Source organism: Brienomyrus brachyistius, chromosome 8, assembly GCF_023856365.1.
Source record: "Brienomyrus brachyistius isolate T26 chromosome 8, BBRACH_0.4, whole genome shotgun sequence".
NCBI lineage: Eukaryota > Metazoa > Chordata > Actinopteri > Osteoglossiformes > Mormyridae > Brienomyrus > Brienomyrus brachyistius.
The window spans coordinates 27,074,364-27,095,420 of NC_064540.1; the positions used below are offsets into that span (position 1 = coordinate 27,074,364).

General features: G+C 41.4%; 1 protein-coding gene across 1 annotated transcript in view; it reads right to left on the reverse strand.

The window, feature by feature from the left end:
* LOC125748152 (delta-type opioid receptor-like) overlaps positions 1-20,836 on the reverse strand; it is a 32,858-nt gene extending 12,022 nt beyond the window's left edge. Inside the window, exons 1-2 of the mRNA XM_049024024.1 lie at positions 20,417-20,836; positions 19,876-20,102 (exon numbers count right to left, since the gene is read on the reverse strand). Coding sequence (XP_048879981.1) covers positions 19,876-20,084 — 209 coding nt within the window. The 5' untranslated portion in view covers positions 20,085-20,102; positions 20,417-20,836. The remainder of the gene's footprint in view (positions 1-19,875; positions 20,103-20,416) is intronic.
* Positions 20,837-21,057: the final 221 nt, after the last annotated feature.

Genomic DNA, 21,057 nt, shown 5'->3' on the forward strand with positions numbered 1-21,057 from the left:
AACACAGTTTTGCATATAAAAACATTAAATTAACAGTGCTATCACAGTGAATGCTGAGATCCAATCAGCACAATCCATGTGAGTTGTGAAACAGAAAGCTGGAATATACAGATTGGGGAGGTTTAAGAAGGTGTATCGATTGGCACCTAGTAGCTGTATCGATCAGTTACTAGATCGGACCTAGAATGCTAATGGTTTTGAGCAGTTCTGTTCCGTTGCCTGCCTTAATGACAACAACAAAGTCAAACTCTTTTGCATTAATCAGATTCCTGGCTTCTACTCCATATAAAGCATTGCTTATGCTTTGAAATTATTAGCGCGGATCTTCATGAACACTTTTCTTTATTAAGTCAAGAGTAATTCACACAACCAAATAGGGGAAAGTTGGGTAAACATACAATACATGCAGAAAGACAAAAGAAAGTCAGTCAGCGCTCTGAAGCACCTGTCCCACGATGCCAATAATGTCTCCTTTGTCGATAGTGATTCTGCATGGCGTGGGTGGAGAAAGTAATAAACGAAAGAATAACACAAGTACGCCTCATGTGACGTCATGACCAGTGCAGGCCCTATCACCGTTACAGAGAGAACATCTTTCAAATCCAGTGAAGAGGAAACTGACACTGTCTTCCTCATTATATTCTCTTATAAAATGCAATCATGATGTATTTAACTTTTTTTCCAGTGACAGTGCAAAATTATTTTGTCAATGTGAAAACAAAATTTGTCAGACCTTCACAAGTAAAAACAGAAAATGACAAATTCTCTAAGCATTTATCTTCTTGAGTTAATTTGTCATCCCTTGGTGAAAATGACAATCCCTGATTTTCTGTCAGGTACCAGAATTGCCAGCCTGAACAATACAATTTTTGTTCATTCTTTTTTATAAGCCTCATCAGGCTGCACGTGGAGCATGAATAAATCGCAATTTTCATATCCTTGATTGCCACATTTTCTGGTGCCGGCTGTGAGTGTGCCATTCTGAAACCACCTTTTGAGTTCTGATGCTCTTCCAGCATGGCTTTAACTCCATACTTGGAACCATGGTCCCCCTGCAAGATGCACAGTCTCATATCTCCTGCACACTGAAGCAGGATCCTCCAGGACTTACCTACAATTTGCTGCACCCATTTTACTTCGTGTTCCAAGGAGTCCCTCGGGCACTGATCCATCCCTGTAGCATGATGCTAGCATCACTACGGCACACAGCAGGGAACCAGCTGAGATTCAGATGATGTGCAGCGTGATGCTGACTCTCAGCACTCAGTCTCCCCCTCCAGTGAATTAGCTGAGATTAGCTGTGCCTTTTCAGCCACAGCCTCCTCTTTGCTTCTCACCTGTGAGGCCTGGATTTTCGACCCACTTAAGCCATTATTGATCTAATGTGACGAGGTTTTTCTCCGTGTTCTCTGTTGTGCCATTTCCACTCCTGCATGGGCTGGGATTGACAGCTACACGTCTCCGGACTGACTCCCTGGCTTTTCGACCTTCGGCTTCCCTTTCCTTAACGACAACCTTGGATTACATTCTGGCTTCTGGTGTATGGTTTCTGGCTATGACTTGGACACGACTAACAACTTTCCCTCGCTCGACCCCAAATAAACCTGGTTGCCTTGATTCGCCTCTGCTTGCTTTATTAGGCGAGTGAATGCTAATTTCGTTATTTTATACTTGCATAGCGTGGTGATTCTCACAAACTTGCAAGCATTAATTAACACACAGTACATTAATAATAATAATCGAGCCAACGCTTCTGCAATGGAAAACCGAAGCGGGCTGCAATCGCACTGTAACTAGACCTTCTTTGCAGTACGGCTTGGTTTGGGTCGGGTTCTGCATGCCAGTGGACTACACAAAACATGTACCTTTTCCACCAGACACCATTCCATCGCTGATACGAAGAAGCCTGTCATCAGTGGTGTCAAATCAGACTCACTACAATCTCAATTTGAATTTCTTTAACCGAATTTGAATGTGTTAATGTGAACTTGAATTTTTATTACCACACAAGCATTCATAATTTCAAATCCAGGTAACAAATGCAAATTCAGTTTCTTTAATTCAGAATGTATTCCCTGATGAGACTACCAAGCACTTATGTAAGTCGCTCTGGCTAAGGGAGTCTACCAAACACCGTAAATGTAAATGTTTAATTCAAGTTCAGGTAAACATATTCAAATTCAGGCTCTGGTATTCGCATAATAAAATTCAAGCTTTTGATTCAAATTCAAATTGCTTTATTTATACCCAAGGGGATTTTTTTGTATTACAGTATCAATTTAGATAGATGACAGAAATGCACAGGCATGAGGTAGGTATAAAGCTAGATATAACACAGAATTACAAATCTCAGAAATATAAAATTAAGAGACCACTCCATATGTTTTCAGAATCTGCATTATTAAATCCTGGTTTAATCCTGGTTCTGCTGGCAGAAGCTTATATTGCTAGACAGGCTGCTTCCAGGCTCAGAATTTCAAAGTCAGCAGTACAGAAGAACAAGGTGAAGTCAGGAGACACTGGCTATAACCAAAAATTAGGCAGGTAGAGGGCAGAAGCAACTTTCTAATACCAGAGATAACTGACTCTCAATTTATCTGGCAGTGCCTCATAAATTGGTGTGACCTTCAAAACAAATGGGAAACATTAAGAGCAGGTGTGAAGTGCACTGCTAGGACATTTCATAATAGGCTTCTAGAAGCAAGACTGAAGACCCTTAAACCAAGGAAGAAGGCCTTCATTAATGAAAAACAGGGAAAAACCAGACTGAAGTTTGAAGAATTTATTTGTTACACAGGAGGATACCCATAAATTGAGAAATGAGTGAAACTAAATTATATGTGCCGGAGCTGTATATGTACAAATGTACAAAAATTACTATGCTAGATTAAAAACTTTACAATTGACATATAACTTAGAGTGCAAAATAAATGTAAATGTACATTGTGCATTTGCTTAGAAGAGCGGTCTCCTCTTCTGGCTCAGAGATGCATTGTTGTAGAGCAGGGGTGCCCAACCTTTTTTAACTCAAGATCTACTTTTCAAGTGGCCAGTATGCCAAGAACTACCAGTTCAAATAGGGAGCCATAGCTATTCCTCTACTCTATTATTACTCTAGCTATTGCCTTTCTGCATAGTTAACATGCACACAGCAAATCCAGACAAATCCAGGTAATTCTCCAAATTGAAAAAGTGCAAATAAATGTATTTCTCTACCTTAGTGGGGCCGCTGGCACTGGGAAGATGCAACTGGGTAAAAACTGAATGCTGTGCTGCTGACTGACTTTTCAGTTCTCGTACTTTTCGGCTGCATGTGGCTGTTTTAGCAGGGAACTCGGCCTCGTAGCTGTTGTGCATCGTTCTGAAATGCCACTCCAAATCGCCGTCCTTTGGTGAAGCCACGCTCGTATTGCATATAAGACATATGTGTCATGCCCGGCTCGTACGATCCTCGTGTGTGCTACGCCCCCCTGATTATCCACGTGTGTTTCCCTGATCGTACCCAGCTGTACCCTGTTGTTTTGCCATGTCTTGCCTATTTCAGTCCACGTCTTGCCCTGCTTTTGGTCTGTCATTGATGTTAGTTGATGTTGGTTGAGGTCCGATGTTTCCTTGTCGCTGTTACCCTGGTCTCCCGAATAAATCCCCAGTTTTCCCTTCTTCCGCCTGCCTACCTCATCCCTGCCTGATCCCTCCTGCCAGCCAGCCCGTCGCTACATTCGCGATCCTGACAATATGGACTACGAATCTGAGTAAACAAAAAAATAATCTCTAATAACCTCTTCCCACTGTGAATGAAAATTATACGTTTTTGATCTTTTGGCTTCTGACATGTCTGCATGCTAAATTGCACTTCGCGATCGAGTGAGAATTACTCGCCATCGACTGTTTGGGCTGTTGTAGATGGTTATTGCCACAGGCAGTAATGACTTCCTGTAATGATCAGTAGGTTGTGTAGAGGGTGGGTAGTATTGTCCATATTATTGAGCAGCTTGTGCAACATCCTTCTTTCCACAACCAACTCCAGGGGTTCTAGAGCAGTCCTTAGCACAGAGCCAGTCTACTGCTGCCCCAACAGATGGCTGCAAAGAAAATTGCACTTGCCATGACAGACTGGTAGAAGATATGCAACATCTTGCCACGCGTATTGAAGGACCTAAGCTTCCTCAAGTAGTAGAGTCTACTCTGTCCCTTCCTATAGACAGCCTCAGTGTTGCATTTCTAGTCCAGTCTATAGTTCAGCTGAATGCCCCGGTATCTGTACCATTCTCTCCCTTCCTCTATTTCTTCCAGGATATAAATTGTGTTCTGCTTAGTCCTAGACCATCTAAAATCCGCAGCCATCTCCTTCGTCTTGGTCACATTCAAGAGGAGACGGTTGTTCCTACACCAAGCCATGAAATGATCCACCAGTTTCCTGTACTCCATCTCCTGTCCATCACAGACACACCCTACAACTGCAGAGTCATATGAAACTTTCTGCAGATGACAGGACTTCGAGTTGCACTGGAAGTCAGAGGTATTCAGGGTGAAGAGGAAAGGTGAGAGTACAGTGCCCTGCACTGCTCTACTGACCTCCTGCTCGGACACACATCCACTCAGCCATATAAACTCTGGTCTGTCCATCAGGTAGTCCAGTAATCCAGGAAGTTGTTGACGGCATCTACTTTCATCACTTGGAGTTTCTCACATAGCAGTGTAAGCTGGATCGTCTTAAAGGCATTGGAGAAATCAAAAAACATGATCCTCACAGTGCTACCAGCTTTGTCCAGGTGAGAGTGGGAACACCGAAGCAAGTAGATGATGGCATCTTTAACTTCAACCTCAGAGCGGTAAACAAACTGCAGTGAGTGCAAAGAGGAGCAACCTGATGTCTGAGATGGTCCAGCACCAGTCTCTCAAAGACTTTCTAAGTCATTAAGGGCAGACGGATGAGGCTTCTTAGGTATTGGAACAAGGCAGGAGGTCTTCAGGTTCAGGTTAACACATTCAGTTTCAAGTAAATTAATTTAAATTTGGTTTGTGGTGAGTCAGATTTGACACCATCGTCGTAAAACGGTCACAGACATTAATTCACCATTTTAATCGTGTGCAGCTCTGTGGGTCTTGGCATTTGTCACCGTATCTCTTACCCTGACAGGACACTGCATCTGCCGATGTTGCATTTCTCTTTGAAACTGATACCATTTTATCGTATAACATTCGCTGCATCTGAATAATGTTAACATGCAGGTCACTTAGGATAAAAGCAAGCACTTCACAGACATATGACAATGTACTCACTCACACTGGAACCTTCCAGAAAAACATGCATTTATCCAGACCTCGTGCTAAATGCTTTAATCATGGACATGGACTTCATTCAAATAATTATGAAACTCCAAATGGAAAACTCGTTGACCTCCCTACCTAGAAAGCTTAGTGGTGTTTTATCAATGTCTTTCTGCTTTTATATTCATAGAAAATTTATATTTTCACTTCGGTCAGTGGCTAAATAATCCTATTTACTCCAAACTGTAGCACCATAACATGTTTTATAACTGTTTTTATAACTCCTCTATACTTCAGAGCACAGTACACCGTGATGTAATTGAAATACATCCAATGGATCAAAAATTAGTCACTTAAACAAGCATAGCTATAGCATTACTTAGCATAGTTAGTGGTAATGCTGATATATAATGGAAATACAATGGATGAATTGATGCATGGATGGATGTTTCATTGCAGAATTGCACTGTCGCAAGCAGCCAATATGCCCTTGTTGCACATTAAACTATAAAACAGCCATCACAGAAAATAAGTTAAATTGCCCACAGTCGCCAAGTGTGCGCATATCAAATGTTTGACTTGAGACTTTTCTACACGGGTGGGAAGGTACGTGACTCATTTTGGATAAAAAATTCCTGCTAAGTGGGCTTATAGCACAGCAAAAATGCCTCCTGCCAGACAGGTTTAATTCATCTGGTGACCATGGCACTACGCCGGCTAAACCCGCGCGGGTGCAAATGTTCCTGCAGGGTGTGCTATTGATGTCTTATATGGGTAACATTCAAGGATGAAGGATTTATCACTCAATGCGTGAAAAGAGGTGTATATAGACCGGAATTCTCCTGTATACTCCCTGATACTGCAGAGATAGTCATTCATATCTGGGAGTTTGCTGACCTCGTACACAGTCCCGGATTCTTCTGGATATGTACCAGGTCTGGTGGCCCCTGCACCACGATGCTTAGCATTTGAAAGACTGAAAAGTTCTGCTGGTATCCAGTCACCTCCACCAAACTGCAGGTTTCATGGGTGTTTTACTTTGTCCTGGATACACCACTTTTCATGCTGTGACTGTAAGACTGCGGAGGGGAGAATGGAACATGGGCATAGAGATAAATTTACATCTAAAGTAACAACGACGACATTGTAATTTTATGAAACGCAAATCCATATTCAGAGTTGCGCGTGTGCCCGTACCTGCCACTTTTGCGATTATAAATTACAGTTTATGCATGTACAACTTCAGAACTACATTTACAAATCACTTGTTACATGGGGAAAGACACGCTGCGAGAGGCAATTGGGTTTTGACAACAAAAAAAATCTCACTGTCGTCAAGTTCTGATGAGCATAAGTTTCAAAGAAGTCAGGGGACCTCAAGCTTACCTACCCGCCTACGATTGCACATTAGCAGCTACAAACTATATAAACTGCTCTTATAAAATACATGTGACAAACGCATCGCAAAATGAATGCGTGAATCTCTTGTTGTAAATGTCACGGTACGCTACACGTCAAGTTACAGAATTACGTAAATGATTTCGGATTTGCGATAAATTTTTTACATGCGATGCATTCAGATGTAAATCTACAGTCATACATATGACCAAACTGTTTTGTTCACTCGTGGTGGCTGAGCCCAATAGGCTCATACCCGCAGGATTGTGGATATAAATCATGCGCTTGGCTCTGAGTGGTGCTTTTCTCCTTGCATTTGGGATTCTTTGGAGGGCTCTGGTTTCCTCCCCAGGTCAAAACGCACAGCCAGATGAATCAGTGACTTTAAATTACCCATATTGTGTTGGGATAGGAGCCAGGGTAACCGCAGCCCTGAACCGAATACGCATTTAAGGAAGATCAATGGAAGGTTGGATATTGGTTAATGATTTCTCTCTCTCTTTCACTGAGACTAAGTATATACACTCTGCTCCAGTCTGATGGTCTCTACAAAATTACAGAAATAAATTGCTAAACAGCCAGCGAAAGAGTATTTGAGTATAGATCTCCACCTGGGTCATTTGATAAAGACCCGTCCAAACAACGTTAGGCTATTATTTTCTTATAAGTACTGAAGCGGGAATCAAGCACCGTACATGTGCTTTTCTTTGTACATGTCAGAAGCTCTTTTTTCCTTCAGATATAAATGTAGCTACAATGCATATATAACAAAGACACAAATTAACATAAGCACAATGCACATAGGATGTGGAAGCAAGTGCAAATGTAATTATGATGCAGATTTTAATTGTGTATGTTTTGTAATTGGATCTGAATGTTGTAATGTTTATATTCTGTAATAAAAAAAAAACTGCATGTTTTGCCGAGGAATGCGGACTTGTTCTCTATTGTCTATCCCAGCTTCTGGCATGATGGCACCTCAGATAACTACAGAAGGCAGAAAACACTGATGCTATAAAACCGCAGGAGTCCTCAGGTCAGAACCAGTCCGCCTAGCCAAAGGTAGAAATGTGTAAAAACAGTGGCTATGAGGTCAGTTAAAGCCTCGTTAGAGCCCCAAACACAATGGTAATTACCGGACTTCATTTCCACCCAATTTGTGAAAATCCAATATTCTTCCCCCCATTGACTGAGAAGTTGCAGCTGATGTATGGGCCAGAGAGCCCTGCTAATTGCTTGGTAACCACCTTGGCAACATACTTTGAATTAGGAAGCACCTAATGTCTTGACGTGACTTACAGCACACATTTAACACGTGAATTACTCCTTGCACATTCTAGTAGCATATGTTAGGAATAATCTATTATTAGCATGAATGCTGAAAGGATTTTGATTAAATTAACTCAAATTATTGAAAAAACCATAAATTCAGTTATTCACTGACTGGCCAAAAAAAAAAATCACCACTTGAATTTAAATCAGCAAATACTTAAAATTCAATGATAGCATCTTTATTAAAGCTTAACAACATTATGCAGCAATACGGTGAAGTCAGCTGAATATCTGAATCTACTTGGTGGCCAGGTTATCCCATCTATGGATGATTTCTTACCTAAAGACATGAACATATTCCGGGATGATAATGCCAAGGTTCATACGGATCGGATTGTCAAAGAGTGGTTTAGGGAATCATTTTCACATGTGAATTGGGCAGCACAGAGTTTTGACCTAAACCCCACTAAAAAGTCTTAGAGATGTGCTGAAGAAGACTTTAGGAAGTGGCTCAACTCACCTGCCATCAATACAAGATCTTGACGAGAAATGAATGCAACTCTGGATGAAAAAAAATGTTGAGATGCTAAAAACACATTGAAACAATGCATCAATGAATGTGCACCACAACCAAAGTTAAAGGCGGTCTAACAAAATATTAAACTGTGCGACTTTTTTTCTGGCCAGGCAGTGTATGGTCTGTATATATAATATATACTCATCGCATAGATTTGCATTGTGGACGGGCATGGTTACGGAATAAAAGCTGCGGTTCCAACAGACATGGGGCTTTATTAAACTCAAAAAAATACAAGAAACAAAAGGACCAGAAGGGGTCAAAACAAAGCAGGTAAATGACAAAAACTAAAGCAGGGAACTAAAGCACAACGACGATGACGACGACGACGACGACGACGACGACGACGACCACGACCACGACCACGACCACGACCACGACCACGACAGGTGCAAACACACAAGGATCAACTGAGGGAAAAAGGGCAAGGACAGGCACATATATACATGGATAATGAGGGTAAGACGAGGGACAAGTGTGGTCCAATTACAATCAACAAAACACTAGGGCTGGGAACAACAAGACACAGGTGAGAATAATAATCACGAAGGACACAATCACTATGAAAGGGGTGACCAGCGACACCCGCAGGCCAGACAGGGACTAATCCTGACACAGTTATATATACAGTACACAGTGCTCACAGAAGGTCTTTGGATGCTTGTAATTAATATACCTAATTTATGATTTTTATAACAAAAATCATTATTTTTATTCACTTGTTTACAATAAATATACTATATAATAGTAATTTTTTTAAGCTCCCGAATATATAAATAAAACAGGATAGCCCTACAAAATCAATACGAGGATGAATGATAATGAGGGGTATGACATAAGAGTAGTATCGTGAACCTGAGGGGGGTGGGACAGGTATGTCTTCCCAGGCCCTGGACCGGAGGGGGCCCCGGTCAGCAAAATCGACCAAAAATACACCACCACCATCCCCCCCCCCCGCCCAAGATGTCATTTTGTGAAGGACCCAAAAATTTCTTGCTAGACCTCTGCACGTGAGTATTAACTTCATTGTTGCTATACTGTATAACCATGTGGAAATACATGAGCAGTCTCTTGAAGCACCCATGTGTGCATGGGGGGGGGGGGAGAGAGAGAAAACACTTCACCAAGGGGACCCACATACTGCTTAGATGCAATTTCTTCATTAATGGGGCCGTAATTTAAACAAAACCCAAGTGTCATGGGTGCAGTGTTTCCGTGGAGGTACACAATCCCACTGCACACAGAGCATCTGGGGGTTTGGAAAGGGGGCCGGACAGGAAGGTGGAGGCAGGATGTCGTGGCGGCAGGCAAACTGCTTAAGGCCCATGGATGTTTCCCGATGCATGTGGGAGGTCTGCTACCAGCGGGCTGCTCCGGCTGAGCAGGCCTCTCGGGTAATGTATTCCTTTTCATTCTGGACATGCCCACACTTCTGCCCCACCTGAATTATTCACAGGGATCTGAGAGTTACTGAAATGACGGAAAGGGAAGCAGTACTTAATGGACAGGAAATATCCTGTGTGTTCCCCTTATCATGTCTGCACTGCCAGAATCTGAGTCTAGACTAAACTGGGTGTAAACTACAGGTCAAACTTGGGTCCATTTGTTCTGGCCAAAACAGGCATTCCTGTTTTCTGACTGACAGAAACAAATATGTGAAATGTCACATTCAAACATTTTTGCAGCGCATAATTCCAGTTAAAATACATTTATTGACACTCCAATAAACACATCAATAATCAACTGCTGAACCAAGTGACGCATCCACAATCGCTGGTTTTCTGCCCTATCGTCCCTGAGACCACTGGAGAAAACCCAATAGGAAATGGAGAACAAGAGGACCTTAGGGCAGCTAATTGGATGGGCAGCTGCAGGTCAAGGAGCATACAGTAGGGTAGAACAGGCGGGCACGCAGGATGGAAACAACAGGGCGGGGCTAATTGGATGGCCCCGCCCCATTGGGCATGACACAGGGTCCGCTATTCTTAATTCTGCATTATTTTAAAAGTCAAAGAACCTGTTCCACAGGGGCCAAGGTCACCCACCCTGCTTCCTATTACCGAGGTTAGAGGCAGGTCGAATTCTGGATGCATTATGTTTGAAAGGCAGGACACGTCTGAAAACCTGAGTAGAATTTGACATTGAATGGTAATACAAATCTCCTGGACATGGGTGACTTTGCTGGTAGACGTCTTACAGGCCCATGTGTGAAAGGCCGTTCATTTTTGCCAAATTCAACCACACCACAGAATGCAAACTGAAGGATGAGAGGTATTTTTGTTAAGCATTTCCATCACCATCACAGTCAAGAGCCAAACTAGGCAGTCCCTCACTGAAATGATCCCTGGAAGTCTGCTTATAGCTTCACAGTCAACTGAATATCGTTTTATAAAAAACTGAATTAGATTAACCTGCTGTATATTACTAATACTAATGCACTACAACAGCACAAGCAGGTCTGAGGCAGAACTGTAATAATATAATTTGACAGAATCATACTGTCCATTTTGTTAACCTGATCATCATCATTATCATCATCACAAATTAACTGTGAGGTTTGTACCAAAATACCTCACCAACAGCAGCATCATAAAGACTGCAGCCTAAGACAACCGAAACAACACATGTCTGGTGCCAGCATGCAAAACACAACAAAATGGCTGAGGTATGAAGATGTCTGTGATTGACTTGGTCCCAGGGTTGACAAGTTGTTGTACCGTTATTCAAATAAGGCGTCTGTCTACTCTAGGAGCACAGAACCCGAATCATTATTAAAACATGTATACTCAAAGAGCAACGCAAGAACAAAACTACAAGAGTAATCTAATTTAAAGCGGTGGGAGATGTTTTCTGAGTTGCTCTTTGCTAATGGATTCTAAAAGCAGACTCAAGAAAAGGAAAGAGACCATGATTATTTCATGTGCCAATGAGCATCGTTTAATGTATGCGTGAGCCTTAACCTTAAACATTCATATTAACAGCGATTATATATTCAATATTTAACGGAAATACAGAAAACATACCATTTGGAGGCTATTTATCATACTGGGAATTCCTTCTTATTGGAAGTGATGATCAGTGCTAAGGTCTAGCTCTGAGCCGCAGGCCACGCCCCCCGACATTAGCATCTTTAGTATTGGATCTCAAAAGGCCCCTGTCATACTAGCCTTAGCATTAGCCCAGCTCTTCACATTGTGCTAAATGACACATTAGCCTCATCTCAGAATCACATTAGCACCCCATAACGCTTGCTATGAATACCTACTGCAAAATGCAATACCGATGTTAATAAAAGACTATAAAGCATATGTAATATTGTAATAGTAATTATATTTTGATATGATGCAAAAAATTCACCGAAATGCATTAAGGTTGCTTCAGCAAAAGTATGCAAGTATTTATAAATATAACACATTCATTTTGTGTTTTCGAAAGGTATTTGGAATGTATTATGCAGTCACAGTTCCTTGAAAATATTGCGTAGGCTCTGTATTCATATATATCCGTGTTCAGTGTTAGAATCACCACCGTGGCAACAATCTTATCTTTCAAAAGGCAAAATGAGGAGTTTTTCAAGTAATCCATCTACCCACCCATCTTCCATTTGCTCTCCCAGTAAAGGGTCACAAGGACTTCAAAGAAAAGAAGGACACATTTGTGTTTATCCCTCTACATGCCTTTGCTGTTCCTTTCCATTTAAATGTCATCACTATGCTCCATCAGTGTTTGTATCGATCTTGGGTTCTGTATTATCTCAAACAACAAAAACAGTCCAAACTTAATAGGTACAAGTAAGACAATAAATCATACTTGTCAATGTTCACACTTCATTGATTCCAATGGGGAAAGTTTTTTTTCACCTACCCCATCTTTCTCTCCATCACACATGTAGGTAAGAGCAGGCTTGGCAGAGAAGGGCAGTCATATGCATGTGGCTGGAAGTTAAGGACCTCGCTCAAGGGCCCATAGACATGTGGCTATTCTGCCAAGGCCAGGCTCCAACCATCAACCTTTCTGATCAAAGACGTAGAGGCTAAGCCTACTGAGACACATGCTGACCCCAGATGACTAATAGTGAGCATTAATTACTGGACTTGATCAGCATTCCTCTGTGCAGTTCAGGGCAGCTTTAAAACCAAGATCTGTGAAAGTTTTTTTTGCCTCTACTTAGCTCACATTCCACCCTCAGGCTCTCCCAGGTTGAGAGCTGCAATGAAAAGGAGTCTAAATAACAGCTATCGGCAACAGCATGAGCACAACATCAACTGCTGGAAGGTGGACCTAATCGGAGAGCCAAAAGCCAAAGCTTAGCAAAGAACTCACACAATGACTCAACATCTGGATAGTCATAACCACTTCAAAAAGCATGGCATCTTCTCAAGTGATCATAAATGAAGCAGTGACTAGCATCATAATCCTATCTAGTTATGGTTTCAAATCTTCATTTTACCCATCACTATGGGCACCGGGAGCAGCTAACCTCTTACTAGAGGTGAACTGATCTGATATTTGGGATCGCTATCGGCACCGATCCACTAATCAGACGGATCGGACATCAGCCATATGTGACCAATCCACATCCGACACTTAATATTTAATTTTTGGCAGTCTGTGAAAAAGATAACTCTTCTTGTTAAAACAATTTCAATAATAAATCACAGGACAGATCTTGCCCATTTTAGATGTGTTTTTACGGCATTCAAACTGAACGCTAACACTACCTCTCTGTCTTTTCGTCACTCAGTGGGTGTGACCGCAGTGACTTCCGCCTGCTGTGACATCATGCATATACCCTTTGCAGTATGAAGAGCGAGAACTTCGATAGTGTGAGGGTGATGATAGTAAATGGAACTTGCATGCTTGCAAAGCAAACTAACAAACGTGTCTGCAATCTGGAAGTATTTTAAGCTTGAAGCAACAACTAGTAGCACAGTGATTTGCAATCTTTCTAAAGCCAAAGTGTTGAGAGGTGGAAGTAGCATTTAGTGGAAAATCCCACTAAAGAAAGCACACGCAATTGTACAAAACAAAGTGAGTAATATGAAAAAGGCAATAGATGATTTGCAGGCTGGGAGTTGCTGGCTTGGGCTGTTTTGAGCCCTCGCTGCAGCTTGTGATACACGAGGGGCTGCTTTCACAGTGAAGTGACGCTGTTGCCAGTGGGAGAAAAATTGTGGGTCATTTTCAGCATTTGCGTATCTTCAGTTGGAAGATATTAAAACTGAAGCATGAAATGCCTCAAAAACGCTTAAAACAAGATGTACAAACAAGGTGGAACAGTGTATTATGTATGTTTCTAGTAGCCTAATTAACAAAGCTTTTTGATAAATATTTTTTTCATTTGTATTTACTAGTTCAAGTAAAGAGCTCTGGTATCGGATCGACTCATACCAGCCGATACCCTCTGTTCAGGTATCGGGCTGGTATCGGCACTGAAAAAGTGGGACCGGTGCTACCTCTTACCTCCATCCATCCATCCATCCATTTTCCAACCTGCTTATCCTACCGGGTTGCAGGGGGTCCGGAGCCTATCCCAGAAGGAATGGACACGAGACAGGGAACAACCCAGGATGGGGGGCCAGCTCTTACCTACATAGATCCTCTAAATAGTTTTTCTTGACAAAATTATATCATTCTTTGCACCCTGCAAGATGTGAGCTCCCTGCAAGATGCAACATCATCTTTATTGACCTTTTCTATCACCTGGAATTAAAAGGCACAGCACCCCCAATGACCAACTAGAGGCCACCTTTGAGAAGTACTGTATAAGATAATTTCTCTCCTCCTATATTAAATCTGTAGAAGACATCAAACATGTAATATCTATTTATTGCTTTCCTATTACTGTTACACTCATGACACTCAACTTCTCTCTTAATTTTCTCCCTCCAGTTCACAAATCTTACCCCCAATTTCATACTAGCCTCTCCAAGACTGATCCTATGTACACTGCTTGCAGATTCTCCCCCAACTTTAGTTATCTATCTCAGGGGTTGCATCCTTCTAAGGCTGTATTCCAAGACCAATTGCATCACACTGATGAGACAAGTCTCTCCCACTTTGAAGGCTGCTTTAAATGTGGTCTAGAAATGTGTCCTTGTTTTTCCAAGTCGCAAAAGTTCCAGCCAATGGATACTTCGTGGCCCAGCCTATAACAAGAGTCATTGTGCAAAAGTGAATTGGGTTTGTCCTGGATAGGTAATAGGAATGACGCTTCGTGACTCGGGAGTAAGGGCGGGAACCGCTGATGACAAAAGTAGGAAATTATCCATAGGCCAGATGATCCCAGTTGGCGACGCTTTCTGTTCAACCTTTAAAGAATGCAACCTAGGAAAGCTACACCTTTAGAGACCACGTCTTTCCAAGGATGCAGCCCCTGAATTCGGACACAGACTAGACACTTTTTGTTTGAGCACGAACTACTGGGATGGTGCTTACAATGTTAACTTGCTGATTGGTTGATGACAAGCACCAGTGCTGAAGTTATGTGGAGGTACACAGAAATAGAAGTAATGAAACAAAAATTGAGCAAATGGAATTATTTTTGTGCCTCAATTACATTTAATGCACCAAAGAATACTTTTTTCTTGCGTCTCTATATTTCTACATCGGAAAACCTTATCGATAAGCAATATACTTTTGCCTAGCATCATCGGTGCCGGTGTTCTGACGAGTTGAGCTATCTATCGAGACGTGCTATCGAGCTTTTCTGCGCATGTGCAGTTCCACCGTCTTGGGATCAGGGTTAGGTTTAAGGGATTAGGGTTAAAGTTAGGGTTTTAGGGGTTTTTTCGTAGTTAGGGTTAGGGCTATCGATTAGCACTACTGTAGCCTAACTCAACAAAGTAGCTCAACTCGACAGAACACCGGCAGTGAAAACTGTCAGCACTTATTAGCGGGATAATGTTACATCGTTATTCTGAAGAAAATGAATGATCGATCTGGCCAGATTTATTAAGAATTATAAATATGCTGTGAACCGTATAAATAAATTACAAATAAAACGTTGCATCCTGTTTTGATCTCGATCAATCCACCTAATAACTAACAATATGACTTGTTCATCCTGCATTGTCTAGGTGTGCCAGTGTAGTTTCGTAAGAAATGATGCGTTAAGTTTAATTTACGAACCTTTTGCTTCTCTCATGCTTATTTACCATAAAGGTACCAGTTCCAGTTGTGTGGTATGAAAGCCACACACGAAAGTGACCAGGAGCTACAAAAGTCTCAGGTCCAAACAGCCCAGGAACTTGTAAACGGTGACCAGAACTTCGGTATGAAAGTGCCTATTCTTACTTAGCATGATAACTGAAATATGAATAAGGGGAACTCTCTGTTATGCCATCTCATAACATTTCCTTAGAAGGGCAGAAGCCATGGCCATTAATGCTTACTGCATTCAGCCTGTAATCTATCACACTGTGACCTAAGCAAAGTCTGCAATATAGTTTATATGTGCTACAATTAAAAACATAATAAAGGATTTCAGGGGCAGCACAGTGACCACGTACCTCCAGGATTTAGTGTGTGACCCTCCTCTTGGTATTTGGAATTCGCACATTCTCCCCATGTCATGCAACTATCCTGCAGACATTGCAGGGGTTAGAATAACTGGTGTCTCTAAATCTCCACTAGTGTACGAACGGGTGGGTGTCTGAGGTCTGTCATGGCCTGGCATCCCATCCAGAATGTACTCCTGCCTTGTGTCCTATGCTGCCCAGCACAGACTGCAAGCTCCTCTGTGCTACTGCTCAAGAAAAGTGGTTGGAAAATGGCTGATGTGACAAGCAAATTCCTAGCTGTACCATCACTAAAATATCTTGCTGTCAGTTCGCTGGTTAGCAAGCCTACCTCAGATGACATTGCAACCTTGATAATTCTCCAGGGTAACAAACATGTGTTTAAAAGCTGACGTGTGTTTTATGCATTATACTATATTGTTCTATATTAAGTCCAAGATATCAAGGGCAGTGTTTGGGGATCTGGTCTTCAATGCAATATAAAGGCACCTAATACTAAAGATGAACTAACAAGAAACAGAATAAGAATATTGAAATCATTCAGTGTAGTATGCTATACAATTATTACTTTGAGGTATGTATATATAGGTAAATGCCCATGAAAATTACACAATATTTTTTCTTACAAATTACCGAAATTATCCTAAGTAGGCAGGTTTGCCGATATTACACTAGAATGCATGTTTCGTCATTTTAAGTCGGATCCTTAATGTGTACAATTGCAGCTATATTTGTAACACATTACAGGTGATTTCCTGCAGACCAGCCCACACTTATTGCAGCATCCGGATCAGGTCCACCAGAATCTACATAAGCCCGCTCTCTCCCTGGCTGCCAGCTTCATCAACACCCTGCTGTCAGCTGCCTCCCATCCTAACTGAATCAACATAACTTTAAGTCGCCCCCTGCACAAGCCACGTTACCAGACTCATGCTTACATGCATATTCAGGCATCCTTTCACACCTTATTTTATATTGCACTGCCTATGACAGCTGACTTCAGTTTTATTTTCATGCATCAGATTAGCTCATACTTATACTGTTTGTTTACCGTGTTGTAACACCAGTGTACTCTCATGTACAGTCTCCCTTGTATTAATGTGCACCGCAGTCCCACTGCGATCTGTTTCATTCCACTGTATGCTGTACTTGTACACACATGGAATGAAAATAAAGTTCACTTCACCTCTCTTATTGGAGGCATTATCCAGCCGCACTGGCTAATAAAAGTGTTTTCTGAATCTGAATCGAACTTTACTGGTCAATTGTTTAACACATATTTTAGTGATGGAACAGCTATTTAAAGATTATAATGTTTATTGCAAGTGTTACTAAGCTGCCACAGTAGACTAGTAATCAGCTGCATATTAACCACTTACTGTAGTGATCTTCAGTTCCTTGCCAAGTGGTTTGATCATTTTTGTTTGCTTATTTGTGCCTGTTTGGTTCGGATGAGTCAATGTTTAGAATAAAACATAAGACAGAGCATTTGCATATATTTCCATGGTAAAATATAAGGTTACAAGCCATTTATGAACTGAATAACTGAATAAATATATACTACATTCATCATGATGTACTTTTTGCAGTCATTTGAAACGTCACACAACGGTTGACTGTGAACCACCAGACATGACAGCCCTGAGTCTGCGTCCTGCTTGAGATGTACAAATTTGATAGGCATTTCTTGCACAATGCGGTAAATCTAGGACCTTGTTTGAGATGAAGATGGAGGACTTTGTGATTAAAAATATCGATCACCGTGCGCTTGAAGACGAACAGCATGCTGAGGGCAGCAAAAGCCTTTGCATGAAGTCCGGATTCTCTTTTGCTCAACTGACTTTGGTGATTCTGCTCAACCACAGTCTGTGTTCTTACGGAAAAAAAAGTGATGCCTTGATTTAGATTTTATCAAAAGTCACACTTATGTTGCACTATAAAGATACGAATGTCTACACAATCAATACTGCATATAACAATATTCAATAAGGTATTAAAGCTGGTTGTTGCAATATTCAGTAGCTCTGCTTAGCTTGGTGGGTTGTGTGTGCAGCTCTGAGACTGGTATCCTGCAGTCATGTGTTTGAGGATGGCCTGGGACCAGTCTCATTGGTTTGTCTGGGCAGTGGTGGCTTAATGGTTAGGGAAGTGCACTTGTAATTGAAAGATTGCTGCTTCAAATCCCTACCCAGCAAGACATCATTGAGGTACCCTGAGCAAGACACTGCTCCCTGGGTGTTGAATTAGCTGCCTCCTGCTTTGTCATGATGTCACATATGGGTTAAATGCAGAGGACGCATTTTGTTCGTGCGTGCTGTGGTGTGTCAAAAATGACCACCTAATTCCATTCACTGCAAGAGTTTCACTAACATTTTTACATGTATGACTTCTAAATACATGTACTTTTAGTTATTGAATGGTGCACAATTAAATAAGCGGGGCCAGCTAATCCCTGGGATATGTGGGGTCAAGGGCCTTGCTCAGTTGCCCAACACCACTAGTGGCCATGGGATTTGAACCAATGACCTTCCAATTACAGGCACAGCCCACTAACCTGCTGAAGCAAACACCACCCACATGACTTGCATAATCAGACAGACTTTTCTCACAGGTAATACACTAAAACAGTCTTATTTGTATTAGAGATCTGCTGCATAATATATAAATGCCAAGTGTCATTTTGCTTAATGGGGGCCTACAGCTTAAACAGTCAAATGGGGTCATCCAATGAATGGACATCTTTTCCAGGTGAGTAGGCGGGATTAAGGAAACAGGTCACACCTTTGAAAAACTATGTCTGAGTGGTGACTGAGTAAAGCCCACAGCATAGAATGTACAAATTCTGGTTCACATGCAAGTCGAGCTTATCCACAATCCATCATGTTTCAGTTTCTTGAGTGAGAAAACAGCTTGTTGACGTGACAGCACACTTACTGCTAATATAAAGTTAGGACATGTAAGCAACAGAAACCAGGCAGAATGCAGAAAACTCTTCAAAACCTGATTTCCCAGTCTTGATTAATGATCATTAAAATATGAATCTCTGTGTTATTAAAGCAGGTGTCAGATGTCACAGACAGCAGGTAAAAGGTACCTCACTGAAAATCTGCTGAATGAGAATCTTCCGCCAGAAAATATTTTAAAAGATTGTACAAGTGAATCTATTGTGGCCTATGTTTAACACGAAAAAAAAATGCTCAATCTCCAGAAAAACATACTTGATGACTCATGTAGCAGTTGGCTATATATAAAATCATGTCATGTCAGTTGGGTTCAAACTAATTTAGCTTATAGTAAAAACTAAAAAACACAAAAAACACAAATAATGACGACATCTTAGTCACTCAGACTTCTGTGATAACCATAAGAAGCACATAGTTCTGATTTGAGTGTTTATTGAATTAAAGATGGCTATTTAAAATGATTTAACCTTTTGTTAATATACAAGGCTGAATGTTTTATGGATCATCCGGGCAGTAGCCTACCCCTGAAACGATTATCAGATATGTGAAGCATGTTGTATCAAACACAGATCCTTAATCTTTTCCCTGGATTGATATTGACTGTACTTCCTCCAGTAACCAAGAAACCTGTAAATTGCACCTCACAAAGATAACAAACGCACAAAGTTACCATTTCAGGACGGAATATTAAAGGTTTTCAGTATACCACATTGCTATATTATTGGGCTACTTCTAACTTTAGCATAGACTATTCTATATCCTTTTTTCTTTGCGATCAATGTCACAAAGACCTTTGTATACTCAGGCCAACATAATGATTTGCATGGTAAACGTATTAGACTCACAACTCGGAGAGAAACACACTGCCGCTTACCTGAGGTTGACGTACATGACCAGACAGTTTCCCACGAGTCCTACCACGCAGACGACCATGTACACGACAACAATGGTTATCTTGATACTGGTGGGCAGCAAGCCGTCAGTCTGGTTATAAGCGCTATAATTCGTCGGAAAAGCAGACCCGTTAAACAGTTGTATTCTTCCCGGTTCTCCGAAATCTGCTGGCCCACGAGGGATGTCCATGGCTGCGATTGTTTAGACCTAGGTTTTAAATGAAAAAATAAAAAATTATGCCCTGTTAGATCAAATATAACTTACTTTATATTCTGCCTTATTCAACTGCCTTGCATAATGGTACTGCGGACGTGCAATGCGCCGCCTTGGTACAGTAATTATACAGCCCAACAAACCTTACAGGGAATTTAAATAGGAACAGATGCAAAATTCGAGAAACCCCGTCTTTCTTAAGCTAACGTTTTTTTTATCTTAAATAATAAGGCAGCCGTTCGTAACTAACAGCTGAGCCGCCGTAGCTCACGCGTCGCAAGCCGCTATCGGCTCATAACTGCACATACCTGGCTGCTTTTCCTACGACTCTCCGGTCCAGTTAATTCTTTTCCTCAAAAGATGACAAAGGTCATATATTTTCTGTATTTGGTTTTACTCTTTTCTTAGTATCGCCAGTGTGTTCTTTTCGCAATCCTCGGAAATACGGATTATTGATACGCATTGGCAATACGGAAGAAACTTTAAACACATGAAAGAGGTGGGGGGGATGATTGATCGGTCGCTGGTTGGTACTCCTCCGTTTATAATATTTTTTTCCTTGGCTCCAGATCACGCAAAGGCAGAAACCTCACGAGTCTGGAAAGGCGAGTGAATAACTGTGCCCGAAACTTCAGCTGAGCTGGAGGAATCAAGTGCTCGTCCTTGTTCGTTTTCTTTTCCCCTTTTTTTTCTAGCGCGCTCCTTTTCAACCAGATAACGCTGGGCATAATGTGTATGTCTTGGTTCTGATTTTTGAAAGGAACGCATTCAAGCGTTTTAGATTTAAACACATAACTGAATTATACTTATCACAAACTGATAGAATTAAGTAGGACTTTAATGAGAAATGTACTTCTGTGTAATATATGGCCCATAAAACCGACTACGCGCAATTTTAGTAAAAGTGATGATTACGAAGGTAGTGTAGCCATAAGGGTTATGATCTATA